General features: G+C 40.4%; 1 protein-coding gene across 3 annotated transcripts in view; it reads left to right on the top strand.

Annotated features, from left to right (window-relative positions):
- The window catches only part of LOC137278054 (uncharacterized), a 44642-nt gene that overhangs the window by 4178 nt on the left and 20058 nt on the right, over positions 1–20406 (top strand). The window contains exons 2-3 of one of the 3 annotated variants that reach the window (XM_067810122.1): positions 10741–10887; positions 18872–19160. In XM_067810122.1, the coding sequence (XP_067666223.1) occupies positions 18873–19160 (288 nt within the window). In that variant the 5' untranslated portion in view covers positions 10741–10887; position 18872. Of the gene's footprint in view, positions 1–10740; positions 10888–15075; positions 15387–18471; positions 19161–20406 lie in introns of those variants that run through there. The other 2 variants (XM_067810120.1, XM_067810119.1) reach the window with 2 other exon arrangements.

Genomic DNA, 20406 nt, shown 5'->3' with positions numbered 1-20406 from the left:
ACTCGTTTTGGCGACCATAGCGCCTATGTATACGAATGAGTGAGTATGTTTTTACGCCGCTTTTAACAACATTCCAGGAATATCATGACGGGGAACACCAGAAACTGGATTCACACATTGTACCCATGTTGTATGACGAGCGAACGTTTTGACCACTAGGCTACCCTACCACCCCTATAATGTACTTTGTCATCACCAAGCGTGTTAGCCGTTAGATCTTTTGTCCTGTACATGAGTCCAAAGGTCAGTTTAGTCGCTTAAGGGATCCTGCTGGATGAGGACTGATCACCTGACTGATTCAGAACCAGAGTCATATGATACATTACGTTTGCAAACAGCATGCTTATAACGAACTGACGGATATAACGAAATGGGCGTTTATCATGGCACCTGTAAGTATTGCTCGAGACGCATATACTGGACTAGGGTTAGAACGAAGTAAAATTACTGTCCCTTTCAGTTCGACATATCCGTAGTTTACTGTTTACACCATGAATCACAGACTGGACTCAATCCACCCGTTCACTACAGCCTTGTCACGGTAGTCTGTGATGGATCGACTCTGGACCGGAGAAACCTGTGATCGATAACATGAGCAGGGCCCGAGTAATGTGACGACAATACACTACGTTTCAGATGTTATCGCAAACAGTCGTGCTATATAATGCATAAAGTAGAGCGTGTACACCAGACTCACTCCGGTTGTGTTTCCTCTTCTAATGTCGTGGTGGACTGGTATCTCGTATCGATTCCTTTTCATGATGTATGTAATTTTGTCCATGTAATTATCCTGTAGCCCTCGTGTGACTGCTAATCCACTATAAAGCCATCGAGCTATAACCCCACATAGTCAATATCATATACTATGGTATACTGAACACAAAAAGAGGTCATGAATATATTTTGTTGTTACATAGCGGCGCGACTAGGCGCAGAATTTCATTAACGAGCAGAGAGAGATACAGAGAGAGAGGGGGAGAGAGAGAGAGAGAGAGAGAGAGAGCTTATACTCGTTTACAGATATTCTCTTACCACTCTGCGTAATAAATCTGTCACTGATCACGCATTGTGCGGTCGATCTCCATTCCATGGCCGTTCACTGTCTGCTACGTCATGCCGAAGGCCTGGTTCGATTCCCCACATGGTACAATGTACGGAGCCCATCGATCTGTTACGAATATTGCCAGAAGCGGCGTAAAACGCTACTCACTCAGACTCAGACAGGGCGTATCCATGTTATGCTCGTGTGCGTGCATGCATGCCTGCGTATGTGGTTTGGAGAAATCCTGTGTATGTCCACCGGAGGATGGAATTCACGTCAGCTCCTACCCTTTCAAACGTCGTGACGTCAATGCCGTCTTCATTCCGTGATTTCCGTAAGCAGGACGCCGATTAATCAGATATTCTACAAATCAATGTTTCGATAGTGATGCATGCTGACAGTCTAATTTCTCGACCAGGGCAAAAGTGACAGGTTAATCGATCTCATCAAAAGCAGATTTTTTTATTCCTGTTTTATAATTATAGCCGGGAAAAGATATTGTATAATGAGACGGTTGTCAAATCGTAGGGACTGTTTATCTAATATGGTTCCTCGGTAGAAAAGATCCCCAATCCTTCGTGATTTTCTTGACGGTATTGTAAATTAAGGCAGGATAGTTGCATTGCGGCCAGGTTAATTATGTGGCATGACTATTAACGAGTCCATGTGCAATTATCGTAATGCTGCTTAGTGCGACCAGAAAACAACATTCACTTACTCGCATATACATTTATTTTAATAAAAGAATCTGTAATAGGTGTGTGAATATATCAGTGGATTTAGGAGAATGATTAATCAAATCGTGCAACGTATAATGACATTATGACGTAAAGCCATTTTTCACCGGTAATGACTATGTCCATAGTTGGGTTTTGTGAACCATGTATTTTCTGAAAATACAACAGTTCATGTATCAAGTTTCTTAGCCTAAATAAGAAACATGACGGTAGAAAATACCGAATGTCCTGCAGGATAATCGTTCCACAATCACTTGATTATTCATATCACACTGACAACACTTGTACGTAATGTTTCGTAATATCGTCATCCATTTAAATAAACATAACATCAGTGAAGGTCCGGGTTAGAACTGGTCCTCAGTAACCGATGCTTGTCGTAAGAGTCTAGCGGAATCGGGTAGTTAGACTTGACATATGTCATCGTATCCTAACTGCTTAGATCGATGTTCAAGATGCCAATCACTGGATTGCCTGGTCCAGGTTCGATTATTTACAGACCCCCGCCATATGGCTGAAATATGTTTTATTTTTGCGTTAAACAAAAATGCATGTAATATATAAATAAATATCAGGCAATATGAAACTATGAATTTGACGATCAGCCACACCTTACTCATGTTATATGTAAACATTGGGCATCACGATGCACTTATAGATGTACACAGGTTATCGGTACGTAGCTTTTATCCCTAGCCATAGTAGACACGCAGTATCTGGAGGGGCAGTGATATGCAAACAAGGTGCACTTCAGTGTCCGGGTGTAGGGAGAGAGGGATGGTCACGATAACATAATTCATACCTGCCACGTGATTAACTTCAAAGAACTGACACACCTGTCTTGTTCTCGAATCGTGAAATGTATTAGCAAGCAGTGGAGTCCATTTCACTGATCAGAAGTTGTTAGTGATGATATAATAGAAGGACATTGTCGGGTTCATTAAGTTTAGTACTTTTAGAGACGATGAACACTTTGAAATGAAAATGTTTTAGAAGTGAATGCATTGTATGCTGTTTAACACATGATCGAGCATGGCTGTTTGATATCGGGAATATCCATGGAGAGAATGATTACGTCGCAAATACGTTCAGACGCAAGGCAAGAGTGAGTGAGTATGGTTTCCTGCCGCTTTTAGCAATATTCCCTTAATATCACGTGGAGAATCGAACCCTTCAGCGAAACGGGCGAACGCTTTAACCACTGGGCTACCCCACCGCCCCTCCAACGAAACCGCACGTACCTGATTCATAATTAATCCAAACACTTTCCACTGGGCCTAAAAGGCAAGATGGTGAATAACCCTATGTGACTAGATATGTCAGTGATGACACTAGGTGTTCTCGAAAAGGACGACCACCTCTACCTTCTCTCACGAAAAAGGTGACCCCCTCTACCCTCTCTCACGAAATGGGTGACCACCTCCAACGGGTGACCACCTTTTTCCTATTTCTTTAAAACGTATGTGCTGGTTACTTGACACGTACAACACTGTCCGATGCGATTCAGCTTATTAAAAGTACTGTCGGAAAAAAACTGTTTTTCATTATTATTTGTAAATTGGTATCATACGCCGTGTATTTCCCCAGTTTAATTCCCCTAAAGGATTATCACATCTTAACTGATATCTCTATCCCCCAGCCCGACACAAACCATCGTCTCCGACATCCCTCCTTACCTGTTTCTTTTTATAGTGTTAGTGAAACTCCATGGTAGCTACATCCTTAATAGTTTCAGCATGAAAGTAACTATTTTTATGACAGCTATCCTATTTTTTACGACAGCTAAAAATGGACATTTAAAAACCACCTTTACATTAAAATATGGCCCCACACTAATTTGCATAAAGCCATAGTCTGTTCCAAATAAGTCGCTTTGGACTTTGAAAAAAAATCGCATGGCTCATTTCTGCACTAATCTCTCCTCAGTAAAGTCCTTTTTTCATGTTTCCTATCTCCTTACCACTGAAGTTGTAATAGTAAAGGCCGAACTTATGTTAACAGATATTTCACACTTTCGCTTATCAGCCACCATAGAGGAAAACGTGGGAAAAAAATCTATTTCCGACAGTACTTTAATACATGTAATAAGTTCTGTTCTACACACAGTAACACATAGTTAAAGATATTTACCCGAAACAAGTGCACAATAATCAATAGCTGGAAGCACTCGTTAAATCTTTAGCGGTATGGCAGCTCGCTCATTGCAAGAGACAAACGCAAAATACATGCATCTGCTTTATGCGCGTGCGATTTTGACAAATCTTTATTTGAACCTGATATATTTATTGAAAGCAGTCGTGATTTTGTGCTCAATAATTTCAACCATTCCTGGTAAAATCAGACTTGTTGACAGTAAACGACGACCTTCTAAAACGCTGAGTAAGTCATACTAACACGGTGTCTGTTCCAGGTTGGTAAAGGCCTGTCTAAAGTGCTAAAGGACAAATAGTTACAGCTTATATTCTTCATGACGTGATTTGTGTCAGTCCGATCACTCAAGTGGAAAGTAAAGATGACCAAAAGGCACACGAAAATCTTTGTTATGTTCCACTGAGCGGCGAAACGGACGTCAACAGAGGAATCTGGTTACCACGCATGCGCTGAACTGTTGAGTAAACGCCCCTGTGGGTCAAAGTTGGAAAAGGTCCTTTAAACTGATAATACCTCTCACAGCATAGAGGGTGGAATAAAGTCACAAGATGGGGTATCGCTGTTCAGAGGTTGTCAGCAGGTGTATTAAGTTGCAGCCTAAGTTAGATTTTCTCCTCACAAACCTGGCAACATAGCAAGAACGCTGCCCCTAGCACACGCTGTCATGCCAGACATGTAATGTGTAATGCTTGTAGCCAAAAGACGGGGGAACGTGATGCCAATATCATCTCCAGTTCAGATGGGGTGTGGTGAAATTCCAGTATAAGAAATGTATTCGGATATGCCAGCGTCTACATAACCACAGGTGTAGTACGCTGCAGTGTTTCAGAAGCACCTGAGGAGAATGTATATGCTTGAAAATTAAATTTGAAAGAATACAAACAATATCAAGACGTTACCACCTATAAAGAGTCCCCGAAACACTTCAGACTTTGTAATGACTGTTTCAAATACCATCACCATCGCCATCGCCATCGCCATCACTATCACCATCACCATCGCCATCACCATCGCCATCGCCATCGCCATCGCCATCACCATACCATCGCCATCGCCATCGCCATCGCCATCGCCATCACATCGCCATCGCCATCACCATCGCATCGCCATCGCCATCGCCATCGCCATCACCATCGCCATCACCATCGCCATCGCCATCGCCATCGCCATCACATCGCCATCACCATCACATCACCATCACCATCGCCATCGCCATCACCATCGCCATCACTCTCGCCATCACCATCACCATCACATCACCATCACCATCCCCATCGCCATCACCATCGCCATCACATCACCATCACATCGCCATCACATCGCCATCACCATCACATCACCATCGACATCGACATCACCATCGCCATCGCCATCACCATCACATCACCATCACCATCACCATCACATCGCCATCACCATCACCATCACCATCACCATCACATTGCCATCACCATCACCATCACCATCACCATCACCATCACATCGCCATCACCATCCCCATCGCCATCACCATCCCCATCACATCACCATCACATCGCCATCACATCGCCATCACCATCACATCACCATCGACATCGCCATCGCCATCACCATCACATCACCATCACCATCACCATCACCATCGCCATCACCATCACCATCACATCACATCGCCATCACCATCACCATCACATCGCCATCACATCGCCATCGCCATCGCCATCGCCATCGCCATCACCGTCACATTACCATCACCATCACCATCGCCATCATTCGTTTTCGTTCATCATTGACAATTTCTGTAGGCTTTGATTTCCAGATCAGTTTAGTTGGTACATGCAACTGATTTCTTGACAGTTCTACTTTAATCATTTGACATGCGTCTTGTAACGACCGCTTAAACTGGATTCTTTTACATGAAAATATAAAAGCAATACAGCTCAATTCATGTTGTTTGGTAAATAACAAGTGTGAAAAGAAAATGAACATGAAAGATTCACATTTTATGATCAGTACAGATTCCTAAGCTCGCACTGTCTTTAGAAGCATTTTAGACTAGACCCTCGCGTTCCCATTAAATTCGTGTTGCATTTATTTCATGATTTACAGTATAAAAAATATTTCTGATAAACAGTCCTTCGATTGAAATTACACTTAATGTCACTACTACTAACAGTCTACCTGGTACTTTTGTCTTAGAAACATCAGTGTATGAGTGAGTGAGTATTGTTTTATGCCACGACTAGCAATATTCCCGCAATACCACATAAAGGGGACACCAGAAATGGGCTTCACCTGTTGTAACCCTATGGGGAATCGAACCCTTGTCTTCGGCATGGCAAGCAAACGATTTCATCACTGAGCCACCTTAAAGTTTCAACAAGAACATAAACATGAGAAAAAAATAACGTCATTAATAAATGTGTCTTTTTTCTTGTCATGACATTCAAGTATTGATTTATTCACACATGGCTATGTCTCTGTTGACAATAGTCTAGTGATTATAGTGTTTTGCTAGTTATGCTTGAGGGTGGTGGGGTAGCCTTCATGTGCGTCAGACCGAGGTTCTATTTCCCACATGGGTACAATTCGTGAAATCCATTTTTGTTGTCCCCCGCCGTGATATTCATGGACTATCGATAACAGCGGATTAAAACCAAGACACTCACGCCAGACCGTACGACGGGATTAGTGCAAGTCGTATGATATGAGACTTTGCCCACCGACAAGGTAGATCAACAGACAAAACAAAACAACAAAGCGTTTCATAAAAAAATTCTGAGCGACCTGAATTTCCCTCAAAATTGCGTGACTGGAAGATCACGGCCTGATCTTAGCCATACATGCAAAAGGCCATTAAGGAGAGGAAGTAATTACTCATACAGATTATTTTACACCTCTACTACAGAAGCTTGATATAGGATTCAGTCGTACCAATGACGAATGTGACAGCTTCCCCTTCGCTTCCCAACGCGCCACAACCACAACGGCGATTAAAACGAGCTGTTGAGAAGTGAATGTAATTTTGCGTGGTGCAAGCACGATACGAATGGCTTTAAACGCCGGGAAACCTTTTAGCAAATTGACATGTTTGGCACTTCCGAATGAAGCGGTTTACTTGTTCTTTCTTGACATTTCCGAAACAGAATACCTAGAATTCAGTCCTCACCACTTCTACCTATTTCGATCATAAAGAAGTGTTTAATACTACAATGGAATCATTAAAGATACTGGTGTTTAGGGGATGATTTCCTGGAATTTTCTAATTTATTTGCAGTACATTGTAAAACGTAAATGTTTATGGATAACATATTGCACTAGAAAATGTACATATTTATGAATAACATATTGTATTAGGAAAGGACAGGATGGACTATAGCGCTATACAAGTACCCCTCACATATACACTTGTCCATATATACCTGGCAAATGTTGCTTCTTTCTTCTTCATATCAACATTCCTACTTAGAATATACAGCTTACAACAGACTTACAGCAGTCATGCCAGGGTAGACTGAAAGAACTGGTTACATTAACATATCGACTGACATGTTGATATTTATCAGATAACTAAATCCAGTTTAGGGTGCGTAACGGACTTGCCAAATGATGAAAATAAAACAGAAAAGATATGAATTACATAGAAAATATATGCTAATTAACAAGAGCGAAATGAAGCAAACACGAAATGGTCCGTTTAAGTGGTCATTCCATTGTGATGTACTTGCGTCATAATTAGTGTTTTTAGTCTTTTGTTTGCAGAGTTTGAACTTTTAGTTTGTCGAGCTATTAGTAATGTTTTGAACCCTTGGTCTGCTGAGTTCATAGTTGAGAACTTTCAGTTTGCCGGGTTCATGATTATATAATTTGAACCTTTAGTTTATAGTTGTGTCTTTTACCTTTAGTTTGCAGAATTCATAGCTGTGCTTTGAACCTATAGTTTGCCGAGTCCATAGTTGTGTTTTGAAAGTTTAGCTCCGCGCGTTTATAGCAGTGTTTGAAACCTTTGGTTTGCCGAGTTTATACTTATGTTTTGAACTTTCAGATTGCAGTGTTTCGACAACTGTTTTTAGCCTAGTTATGATTTGCTCATGTTTGTAATGTTTTGGTCGAATCCAATTTTCAAGTTTATGGGTTTTTTGGGTTGTTTTTTTTTTTTTTTGTCAAAATCTACACACACATTTCGTGACATTGACGTCAACGCAATGCAGGCGTTAGGTAACGAAATTTACATCGTTGTCAATTTCACATCACGTACGATAGACACGGGTTTGGTGCGTACAAATATGTCTCACGATCACATGAAAATCGGTTAATAGTAAACAACTCATAAACCTATATAAACAATCAACAATCTACATCTATGGCTAATGGCTTGAGATAATGGCGTGTTTCTAAAGACAAACATGTTTCTATCTAACCCTATGATCTGGGTGAACGAGTTGCCCTCGTTCAGCAGTCTCCGATGTTAATGGTCATGTTGTAGAAGGGATCGTGATGTTCTGTGTTTTGTGTGTGTCACTCGTCTCTTGTCTATTTCAGTAATTCTGTACGAGTTGATCTTCAGGTGAATCTCGTTGTGTGCGTTGCCTGAAGACAAAACATTTTGACATCACCCTCCCCTTTACTTCCACAATGTATGAAGATAAATAATAACAAAACAATTTTGAGGGTGGTGTTGAAAATGACTGTCATTTTACGGGGTTTGTAAAGGCTGATTTTTTTAGCAAATGGTGACTGAAAAATATAAAGACAGGGAGGGGGTGGGTGTGTGTGTGTGTGTGTGTGTGTGTAACAAATCGCTGTTTTGCTAAATGGTTGAGTTGGTTTCAGTCGACGTTCTGAAATGCTCCGACTGTTTGTCAGTATATATGAAGAACGTCAGTAGCCTTTACCAACAAGCAAGATTCTTTTTGCCAGCAATCCATACCAGTCTCTGAAGACAGCCATATTATCTCGATCATTGTCTGGAGACATTTACACTTTTAGAATCTTTCATATTTCGGTGACACTTTATTACGTACATGTTACAGCACCGGAAGTAGGAATTGATCTGTATTGGGCTTTACAAATGAATCATCATCATCATCATCATCATCATCATCACTATCATCATCACTATCATCATCTTTATTATTAGCATCATTATTGTTGTCGTGGTCGTGGTCGTCATCATTTTCAGTATTACTATCATCGTTATTGTTCGTCATCATCATCATCATCATCATCATCATCATCATCATCATCACGGTGTATTTGCCGGAGGGCGGAAGGTCGATGGTACTATGCCGTGACTTCAAAACATGGTACTTGTTGTTCCCTTGTCTGGCACTGCGCATTAAGGCCATTTAACAAGGACTGGTTGGCTCGGAGTCTAAGTGGGATATCAATGTTTTAAGTGCGGTGTGGCATATCAGAGGGCGATGTCTATAAACCCGGCATTAGTCAGGGCCGGTAGAGGCATCCACGCGGGGAATGGCATCACGCAACCAGTCTCAGATCTTTGCTGAGTTCCTTCTCACCACACCAGTGGGATGTGTGGGACCTATTAACACCAGGGTCATAAGAGGTAGAACCGAATGCAACTAGAGGCATAACTGATATATATTATATCTGCCAGCCAGTGCGAATATAATTGACATAAATCAGCAATAGGGATGAGTAATTGTGATATATGACTAACATAAACGAAGGGACGGTTATAACCAATTGAGTGACTCTTGAATGGTACATTTGTACAACCAGTCATGGATCGCTACTAGCTAATTGCATACCTCAGACCATGGACGACAACAAGGTACTGAAAAAACCGTCTGTGTGGTGGTACATAATGTCTGCAAGATACTGTATACTGTTAGGTGACAGGTCTCTTCAGAAGGTAAACATCAATTCAAATAGCACACATACACAGACACTGTAATAGTTGGGATAAGTAGCTGCGATTGATAATATGCTTACCGTTTGTGATACAATGGAAAGCTTGAACAAGTTATCCTTTTTTCTCCGTTTGTCTACTCGAGGAATTACTGGAGGAATGCCATTTTTGTTCACAATTCTATTCTTTTTCTTTTTACTGAAATGTAATTTAGAATTTAATAGTTCAATGTTTCAATTCGTGTCTGCTGTGATTGAATTTCAGTTTTAAATGTCCAAGATAGACAAATCAGCCTTCTTCGAACATCTAAGGGCAGTTTCTTTAACTGCTGTTATGAAACAGTCGTACCAGCATAGATGCAAGCCAATAAAAGGCCCTCAGCATGAATAATTGTATTGCCTCGATAACAGTTATCAATTAGGAATGCTATTTCACCGTTTAACTGAAAACTGAATGTTGCTTCTTCGTTTAATCGATATGAGACCTACAGTTTTAAGCAAGCTTTGTGAACAATATATTCAGTCAGTGGCCCCAAGTGTACAATTTTGATTGCGATGTGTCACAGTTTCAGCTGTACAATTTCAGGCAAATGTTTAATGTCATGTCTTTTCATGTTTAAAAGTATGTATAATGTTCACTTTGAGTTATAAGTTTCTATTTTTGCATTGTTAGTTATTAATTATAAACTCCCAAGCAAATCTTTGGGGAGTGTTGATTTTATCATTTGAACATAAACAGGTTCTCTTCGGTTCTTTCGATTATTCATCAGAAGACAATTAAAATAAAAACATCTTTAAATATGTTCATTTTCAGAGGCTAAATGTGAGTCAAAGTGTTCCAATGTTTTTTTCTAATATTTTGGTGTCGTGGGTTTTTCTAGATATGCATTGACAAATGACCTTTCTTGTAAATCAGATTCCTATTAAACCATGATGTCTACATTCGATATTTTCCAGACACTCTCTTCTTGTCGTGGACAGTTTCCCATCTCTCAAGATTCCCCACCACAATTGTCAACGCCACAACACCGATTTTCAATCGATACCAGCGCCATGCAGCGGCAAAGCTGTTCCTGCAACGAAAAATACAGGTGATATTAACAGGTGAGTTGTCTAAGGGCAATTACTAAAAAGTAAATGGTGATGTAGATAGTTTATACTGTGTGTTAACACGCAAATCATGTTGTAATTGAGTTGTAAATAGTTGTTAACCGCGAGCGGTGTCGCGTCAGTTACGTATAGTTACTTCGTGAAATAGACAAGGCGGTTTGATTGATGGCAGATATTGATTACTGTGACTATCTACGGGAGTGATAAAGGAAGTGGGTTGAGCGGTAGAGATACGGTCACACCAGCAGGACGTTCACACTGACCAATACATTTGTTGCAGCTTCTTATAGTTCATTACAGACAATAACGAGGATGGTGTGTGTGTTGGGGTGGGGGTATGTTTGTTGTAATTTTTGTTTGGTTTTTGTTGTGTTTGGGAAGTGGGGTGGTTATTGGAGGAGATGCTTTGGGACCAAATAATCGCGATAGACCTATGCTACCGTTGTAGTGCAATGTACTATAGGCTAATAATCGCTTGACTACACAATCGGAACATTAGCGTGGAGAAACCGGTCAGAAGTGCAGCCCATCACGCGTTGAAAATAACACTTCTTATCATTTGTCCATTACCAGGCCAACACGTTGAAATAAACAAGATGGTTCAGAAAAGTCTTGAAAAATATTATAACCCCTGGGTTATGACATCATATAAGAGAATCGTTACAACGTCGCATGCTTGTCATATTTGCACAGAGATGTCACAGGGTAAGATTCCCTTGGAAAATGCACTCATGAACTATCGTATATAAATGTACATTTCAAAGCAGCTGAAATTAACCAGCGAAATGGACATGTATCTCGAGAGACGCATATCTCTTTTGTAGCATTATGGTAAATACATACGTGTATTGTGACTCCATACGCTGCAACTGTCGTGAGACACACTATCACAGATCATGCTGTGACGCTGTCCATATAATAAACCCCTGTAACTATGCACAATCCGCACCATTAATGAAAATACTTCTGTATTAAGGGCCAGACAGTTGATAACAGAGAACTGACTAACCACAACTCGACTCGACCAGTTTTAACGTCATCGCGATTGAGACAAGGCTATCAATGGGAATATGGGAATATCTCTATATTCACGGAGCAATCGATATATGCAATACCTTTCCTATTGATTCATGGAAGTAGATGTAATGTAACATGCTTCATTTTGTTTAAAATGAATGGCATCATTTATTTATTTTTTTTATATTTTTTTTATTTTTATTTTCTCTATTCTCAAGTTTATTTAATACGTGACTACTGTGTGTCTCGGCAGCCTGGATTAGGGCGCCATCTTTAATAACGAGGGTCCAGTTTTAATGATGCGTATCGGGAGCTCATTGTCGACATAACCTTTGAATCGCTACCGACCTACCTAACTGGTTTCCGAACTGCTTTCACTGAAACACGTACGTCACCACTCACATCTTTTAATCTATCTCTTCATTCGGCCAAAGTCGGAATGGTACGAGGTGGTCATGAATGTCTTGAAACAATGACGATACAGGGAATGACGTCAAACGATTGTGTCATTGTGCGTCAGCTGTGTGAATCATAGCTCAAGATGCCAACCTGTTGTTTTCTTTGTATACAGTCGATTTTAACAGGCCTCCTGGAAATGGATTATATATTTTTGAACTCAGTATATAATACATTTACACGTTATCTAATGCCAACATCTGTTGCTATAAAAAGTAAAGGAAGTTCTGACGTTTAAAATTACCAAAATAATAATATCCCAAGAGAGTTCCTTAAACTGACCTGACGTCAACGCTGTTCAAATGCAAAACCTGGCCTCGTGTGAAACTGACGCGAAGAGTATCAACCATTATGCTTATCACATCTCATCCTGGAAGCGTAATTTCCAGTCTCTTGGAACTAAAGATTGATCGTAAACTCTAATTCAGCTCTAATCTAATAATCCGTAATCCCCAGCTTCTGGTGACTGATACTCTGTGTGGGTGATGCTGACAGGTGATGAAGGGAGTGATTCTTCAGGGGAAACGTGTTCCGTGTGTGAAACGCAGCTCACTGACACCTTCACCAATGTCGTACAGTCACTGTGGTGTTTCATTAAAACTGGATATGTGGAGTTCACAGTGACGAAAGGTGGACGTTGTCAAGTGTCCCATATTCTTAATAGCTGGTAGGTCTGTGAGTGAGACTATACCTCGGATGTTCCACAGTGGATAACACCACGAAATGGTTTCACACATTGTGCTAGCTGTTCCAACACCATTTCTGTCAAAGTTACAGGGCCGTATACTTGTGCATGATTGCACTACCAGGGCCCTATCAATGGTAAGCCTTGAAGATCCGGGTTAGAACTGATCTTCAGCAAACCCATGCCTGTGAAAAGAGGCGACTAAGGTATTGACACATGTCATCGTATGTCAATTCCGTAGATTGATGTTCGTGATGACCACTGGATTGTCTGGTCCAGGCTCCATCATTTACAGATCGGCCCTATATCGAAGCGTAATCAACAAACAACTGTCAATGGTTACACGTCCCCAGAACAGTATTTTAATATTTTGTATGGTGTATTATAAATTCGATTTATACCAACTCAAGGCAGGTAGTTTATCTTTGTTTATATACGACTAACTGTGCAGTATTGATCTTGCTGAGCTTTTAAGTTGGTCATGCGATTTGAGATTGAATTGCGGAAACCTTTTCTCCTTCAGTAAAGTAGAAATGTAATGATTCTGCCGCTGGGCGTTCCCAGACACACTTATTATTATAAGTGCTGTGTAGATGACAGCTATGGGTCCCCATGTCCTCACAGACACGGAAGTAAGGACTTCCCCCATACCGCCTCTCCCAGACAAACCGATCTACTATCAGCTCAATCCCCTGCGTTAATTCAGTTTCCCCCGTTAATCCACGCTGTCTACCTGTTCCATACGTATGGTTTGCAAAATTTGGTTGCAACCAAAATGTTTTGTCGGGGATTGTAGATTGGATTGAATGAATAAGAATAGGTTACACTCTAATATTTAAAGAATGTAACGGAGTGATGCTCAATTTCAAGATTAACTTTCAAATCGTTTCTTCTGGTCGCAACAGTGAACCTATGGCGAAAAAAGGAAAGGTGTCATTAATTTTCTACTGTCTGCCTTGTTCGGGTCACCGAAATGAATGACTCAAAATATGGGATTTATTATCTGTATAGAGCCCATTTTGCATACATATATGAAAAATCGACTTGTTGTCTTTACCGTGCCAGTAATTATTGATAATTATCACGTTCGTTGCCGTAAATATTGTAATATTTGGGAACAATCAATCTATAGGACATTTCACAATTAATTTTCATTCAAGTCATATTTGCGGAAGTTAGATAATTGAAAACAACGAAATATATTCTTTTTTCATCTAAATGTACTATTTAAGATTTTGGTCTTTCTAGCCAAGGGTCATTACATGTTTTACACGCAGCATGCGCGCGCACTCGCACACACGCGCGTTTCGAACAACTGAATGGAAGAAATTGTTTGAGGTTGCTAGTTTTCCTAAATTATCTGAAAAGGTTAATTGTTATGAATAACTTGTAGAAGCATATTGTATATTAATTATAGGACATTTAGGTATATGCAATGACTGACGTATCAGATCTGAAAAGGCCGCATTATTCAGTAGCTAGGAAGACAAAGTAGCTTCCGGAGTCATATTGGTGCAATCAGCCCGCCGTGTATCTGTGGTGAGACAGGGATCTCCCTTACTGCACAAACATAGGTATACTAATTTCTAACAAAGGGAAACGATACTTTCTCTATGCACATTACTCATTTCCTGGGAATGATTCTTTAAATCCTCTAAGAGTTTGTTGTGCAAATATATACTGCAATCACTCTTTGAAATTAACGTTGAAAAAGCCTAGGAAGGAAATGTGTTTATTGATGTTATTTTGTGGATTTATTTACCTGCTATACTCTCTTTCTGTCTCTCTCTCACACTCTCATACACGCACACACCTCCTTGTCCTAAAATCCACATGGCTGCTTCATAATTCAATCAAATATGGTCACCAGACGTCTGTCTGCTGGAGTCGACGACACGCGTGCTTGGGTAGACAAAACAAGCAGACGACACGCGCGCGTGGACTGTCACTGTCGTATGTCACTGTCGTCTGTTGCATGAAACGTCTGTCCGTCAATGAATTGTTTACAACAGTTACGTCCCAGCAATCACGGAGCACCCCCTCCGTTAATCACCCACTGTTCACGCCGTGCCATCAGTCGACGCCTTTATCCAATTAACATGTGACCGTAAAGAGACAAGCTCGCGGTCAGTGGTCACTGGAGCATTTAACACCTCCGGTCGGGCGATCAGTCATCTGTAACGTTGTTGTGTAACAACTGGTGATTACATATTCCAACGAATTACTAACGCCACCACCAGGCCGAGCAAGCATAGTGTTAACCGCAGTCACTCAGGTCTGTTGTGATAACGCCGTTTGGGAACGTACAGTCTGCGATGTTGTTTTTTAAAACGAGGTGAGTAAAGGATGGTTTATACAGAACTTACATTCTTCAGATTGCTGGTGTAGAATTTATCACCTTTGTTAAAGACAGAGCGGAACTGATTACAGTACTGCATTCTGGCGTTGGTTATTGTTCGACATTCATGTTTAGACCCTTTGAAGCAGGGAGAATAGAAGATTATGCTGCAGATAATCCCTGTTTGAAGCAACGTGAGTGCGTAACATCTCAAAACACTTCGATTTTCGGAAAGGCATATTTGACCTCATTTCAGCATGGATTGTATAGCCAGTATGACATGTCGATGTATTTCCTGTTTAGATTAATTTCCGAAAGTACTGATGCAATGGAGATGAGACTGTGATGAGATCTCGGGAGATGTATATAGTCTTGTAAAGAATGTACACCCAGTTTGTAGCTTTACGACACGATCTTGAATCTTCTGTTCTCTCGAAGCGGTTACCAGCAAACCACAGGTAACAGAGAAGGACTGCATGCCTTACGTCGTTTGTTTGAAGTTGGGATAATACTGTATGGGGAGTATCTCAGTGTTCCTGAGTTTTCTACGTCATGACCTGATCTTCATGGTATATGTGAAGATTATCCCCACGGCTATAAAGATGTTCGTGAAAGTAGATGTAATTACGATAGTGTTTAAGGTACAGATGACGGTGACAACGACGATGACGTGGGGACCCATCGTCCAACACAATGATTACTGAAATTGTGAAACTGACACTTGGAGTAGCTATCGGCTGGGGCATGCTCGCTTTACTGGAGTAATTCCTGTATGTGTGGTGATGAAGCATCTGTTAAAATTACTTGGTGATGCATATTATGATGATGTCGGTGTGAGCTGAAGCAGTACCGGGAATACCTGTGTGATAATGATGATGCATATTATGATGAAATTCTTGTGTGTGATGTTGCCAATGCATGTTGTGAAATACTTGTGTGTGATGTTGGTGATGCATGTTGTGAAATTCTTGTGTGTGATGTTGGTGATGCTTGTTGTGAAATTCTTGTGTGTGATGTTGGTGATGCATGTTGTGAAATACTTGTGTGTGATGTTGGTGGTGCTTATAGTGAAATTCTTGTGTGAGATGTTGGTGATGCTTGTTGTGAAATTCTTGTGTGTGATGTTGGTGGTGCTTATAGTGAAATTCTTGTGTGAGATGTTAGGGATGCTTATAGTGAAATTCTTGTATGAGATGTTAGTGATGCTTATAGTGAAATAGTTGTGTGTGATGTTTGGTGATGCATTTTGTGAAATTCTTGTGTGTGATGTTGGTGATGCTTATAGTGAAATAGTTGTGTTTGATGTTGGTGATGCTTGTGAAATTCTTGTGTGAGATGTTAGTGACGCTTATAGTGAAATTCTTGAGTGTGATGTTGGTGATACATGTGAAATAGTTGTGTGTGATGTTGGTGATGCATGTTGTGAAATAGTTGTGTGTGATGTTAGTGATGCTTGTTGTGAAATTCTTGTGTGTTATGTTGGTGATACATATTGTGAAAGTGGTACCCTGTGCAGTGGTGACTTGTGCTGGTTACATTTCTTCCAACGATAAGGCTCTGACAGAAGACACATTCCTATATTTAACTATAACCAAATCTACTTCAGCAGGTCAGTCAACTGCTGGCACGAGTAAGTCAACAATATCCAGATATCGATTTAGCCTAGCGAGTCTTACAACTGGTCAGCTATTGATATCACATTGAAGGTGAAATTGGTCAGCCCGCACACTGAACACACACATATTTACTCATTGCGTATGTACACTAACTAGCCAGTTAACCGACACAGAAAGGGTTTCTTTACGTGGCCATATTGGTAGTATCGATGTGGAACATAGGAGGAATATTTGTTCCAAATAGATGTTGCTTGATCATATTGCATACAGTTAAGCAACACCTACCTAACTTCTCCTCTGGGTATGTAGACAGGCTGTGTTTGTAGTTTCGTGAATATTGTACAGAATTATCTTGTGTAAGTGTTGGTAGTGATTCTATAATGCTGAACATTATTGACTAAAACGACAATGATTATGTGTATGGTGTGGTGCATAAGGCTGAGCAGGGACTGTTTACTGAAACGGGAAATGTTTTAGGTCGTGGTGACTATTCAGCCCCTATGCAAACTGTGCCTATATAGATTAATGTGATGTGAGATAACACATCGATAATTCCCAGCCACTCCATGACAAGTTAATCTCAAAACCCGGAAGTAAGCCCAAAGATGACAGAGAGTAGTGTGACCAGAAACTGCTGAAATGTGCACCTTTTCCCGTCAGCAAGAACACAATGCACCAGGTGTATGAGCTATCATCCCGCCTAGCTATATAAATGTCGACCTTATTTTCACATTTACGACAGGACATCCTGTTAACATTTCACAGATTTTTGTTAAACCTATTCTCCAGTACAGATGGAAGCTTGATAAAAGTACAGTGAAGTACATTAGTATTTAGAAAGAGAACCAGCTGACAATTCAGAAATTCAGTTGCAAAGTGAAATTAATGTAATCTGAGTGAAATATGTTCTTAACGTGGGATTTGTCACTCGTTGATGGTTTGAAATGTCCGGTATTTCATATGTAGCCGCCCTAGTAATAACATCGTCATCATACATGTTAAGTCACCTCACCTGTAATTACATTGCAGATGACTCATAATTTATCCTCGTCAAATGCCATGTACATTGCATGGCATTTGTAATCATTAAATTTTGAGAATTAAATGAATAACAATACAAGCCGAGCTGAGAACTGAAACACCACGAAGAAAAGTAATCTTTTATGAAATTTTACTACTTCAATATTGTCTGAAAATAGAAATTAAATACCGTACTTGGAATAGTCAGTATTTCTGAGGTTTCATTGCTGAAAACTTTATACGTTAACTGCAACCGCATTAATAGAATTATCTTGGCCCATCGATCATTTCCAATATGTTTATCAATAATCTAATCTATATCGCATGCAATATTTAATTTCATCACCTATGCTTTAGAGAGTTTATAGACATGTTCGCAAAAAGGCAAAAGTTAATTATCTCCAAGACTGCAGTGCTTCCATCTCCTAAAATAACCCAAGCTTGGCACACTATCTCCACTGGAAAGGTGAGAGATGCGGAGAGAATGTGCGCGTGGTCTGTGCAGTTGCCGGCTGTATAGGGGGCAGACAGGAGGGACTCAGAACGCTGGAGAGGATTAACTAGATTAACTTGGGATTAATGGTTTTCGAGACAGGATTATATTAAGACCTAATGTGTAATCTGGATGCTTCTCAGTCTGACGAAACAGTGTGGTTTATCTGTACGCGTACACGGAAGCGATGTATGGTGGATAAAAATAGTTAACTGGAATGTGTATATTTCCTCAATACACAGAGTACACGTGACACACGTGTGTGAAAGATAGGACTGGTTAAGCTTCAAGATGACGACGTTATTTTCTTCCCTTTTCGACTCTGACTGGGACCTCTCTTCTTTGCTTTCCAGTATGTACATTGCCAATCGAACTTTGTCAGCACTGGACACGGACGATTTCGGCTCGTTTTCAAGCCTGGACAAGCTGACCCCGCCTCGAGTCAGACCCCTCACCCCCGTGGACATGTGTCAAGGGTATACAGTCCCCATCGTCTACAAGGACGAAACATGGGAGGAGATAGAGAGAAAGAAGAAGGCTGCCAGTGCGTGTGGGAGCAGCTCAACCTTAAGTAGCGAGCTTCCATGGAAAGAGAGAAAAAGTAGGATAGACAATGCGTTGTCATGGTTACGGACGGAACTGGTAAGTACATCAGTATGTTAGACACGCAACTCGCTATTCCCACCATTGCATCACTGCCCATATGCCTAACCCACACTATTCTTTCCATATGTCGTCCATCTGTGTTCACATAATTACAGCTAAAAATACATTTGTAGTTGTACACAAGAAAGTATCCCCAATACGTATTTATTATTCAGTGGATGTGTACTGTGTTGTAGTAGTCTTAAATATCGGTCATATTACGGTCGAGTTATTCAAGCAATATTGCACGCCCTTAATCAAATCAAAGCACGTACCTCTTCCATACCTTACTTCACCATATTTGATTGCATCTGACGACACAGTCGTCACAGAAGCGTAAATCACACGTTTAAATACCCATGAAGAATTACGGTCAACGTTCTCACAGTGTGACATTCCACACAATCTTAGACCCACTCATGGATATAGCCATGTGTAATGTGATTGGTTTATTGACGTAATCGTTCGATCATTGACCTATGATTAGATCTGTAGTATTTATAATAAAGACCCACTTTCAAGTCGTTACGAAAAAATGATGAATCAATATACAAACAGTTATTTCCTAGTCGGGAAAATAATCATAATCCGAATTGATATAGCTCTGCAGTGTTGTCAAGTGGACGCTGAATGCATACCAAATTAACATAAGTCAAGTTAAATGGAACGTGATAAAAGGAAAGGCATTGGTATCTGGCAGCTATAAACAGCTTCTCACCGCGATAGCGTGGTCGCTTCGGTAGACACAGTCGGCGTTGAGCTTCCCGCCTACTGAAGTTTCTCTGGCATAGAGTTACGTGCTGTTTTGTTATGTCTACGAGCAGCTTTTGTTTCTTATGGTCATCCAAGTGAATTAAACACGGAATGTAGACATACACTAGATATACCTGCTTTCAATATGACGCCATGGTTATGTTGCGTATAATGAGATGAATGTGATTTGTCTACGGCTTATGAAGTTTGTTAATGGGACAATGGCTCTGGTTGTGATGACGATGTGTGTGTATGTTTGTGAGAGAATCAAATATTGATGAAGATGTCTTACATCGAGATTGAAAAACTGATTGTTCACCTTCATCTTTAGTAGGTTTACTTTACATTTCCACCTGTACTTGGTTTACTTTACGTTTCCCTTTTAATGGGTTTACTTTACATTTGTACATAAGGTGTAGCGTTACAATGATCACATATACTTTAAATCCGTGTAAAAGAAGCTGTATGAGGTAATCACGGTACGTTCAAA

Source organism: Haliotis asinina, chromosome 3, assembly GCF_037392515.1.
Source record: "Haliotis asinina isolate JCU_RB_2024 chromosome 3, JCU_Hal_asi_v2, whole genome shotgun sequence".
Taxonomy (NCBI): Eukaryota; Metazoa; Mollusca; class Gastropoda; order Lepetellida; family Haliotidae; genus Haliotis; species Haliotis asinina.
This window is presented reverse-complemented; position numbering and strand designations above follow the sequence as displayed.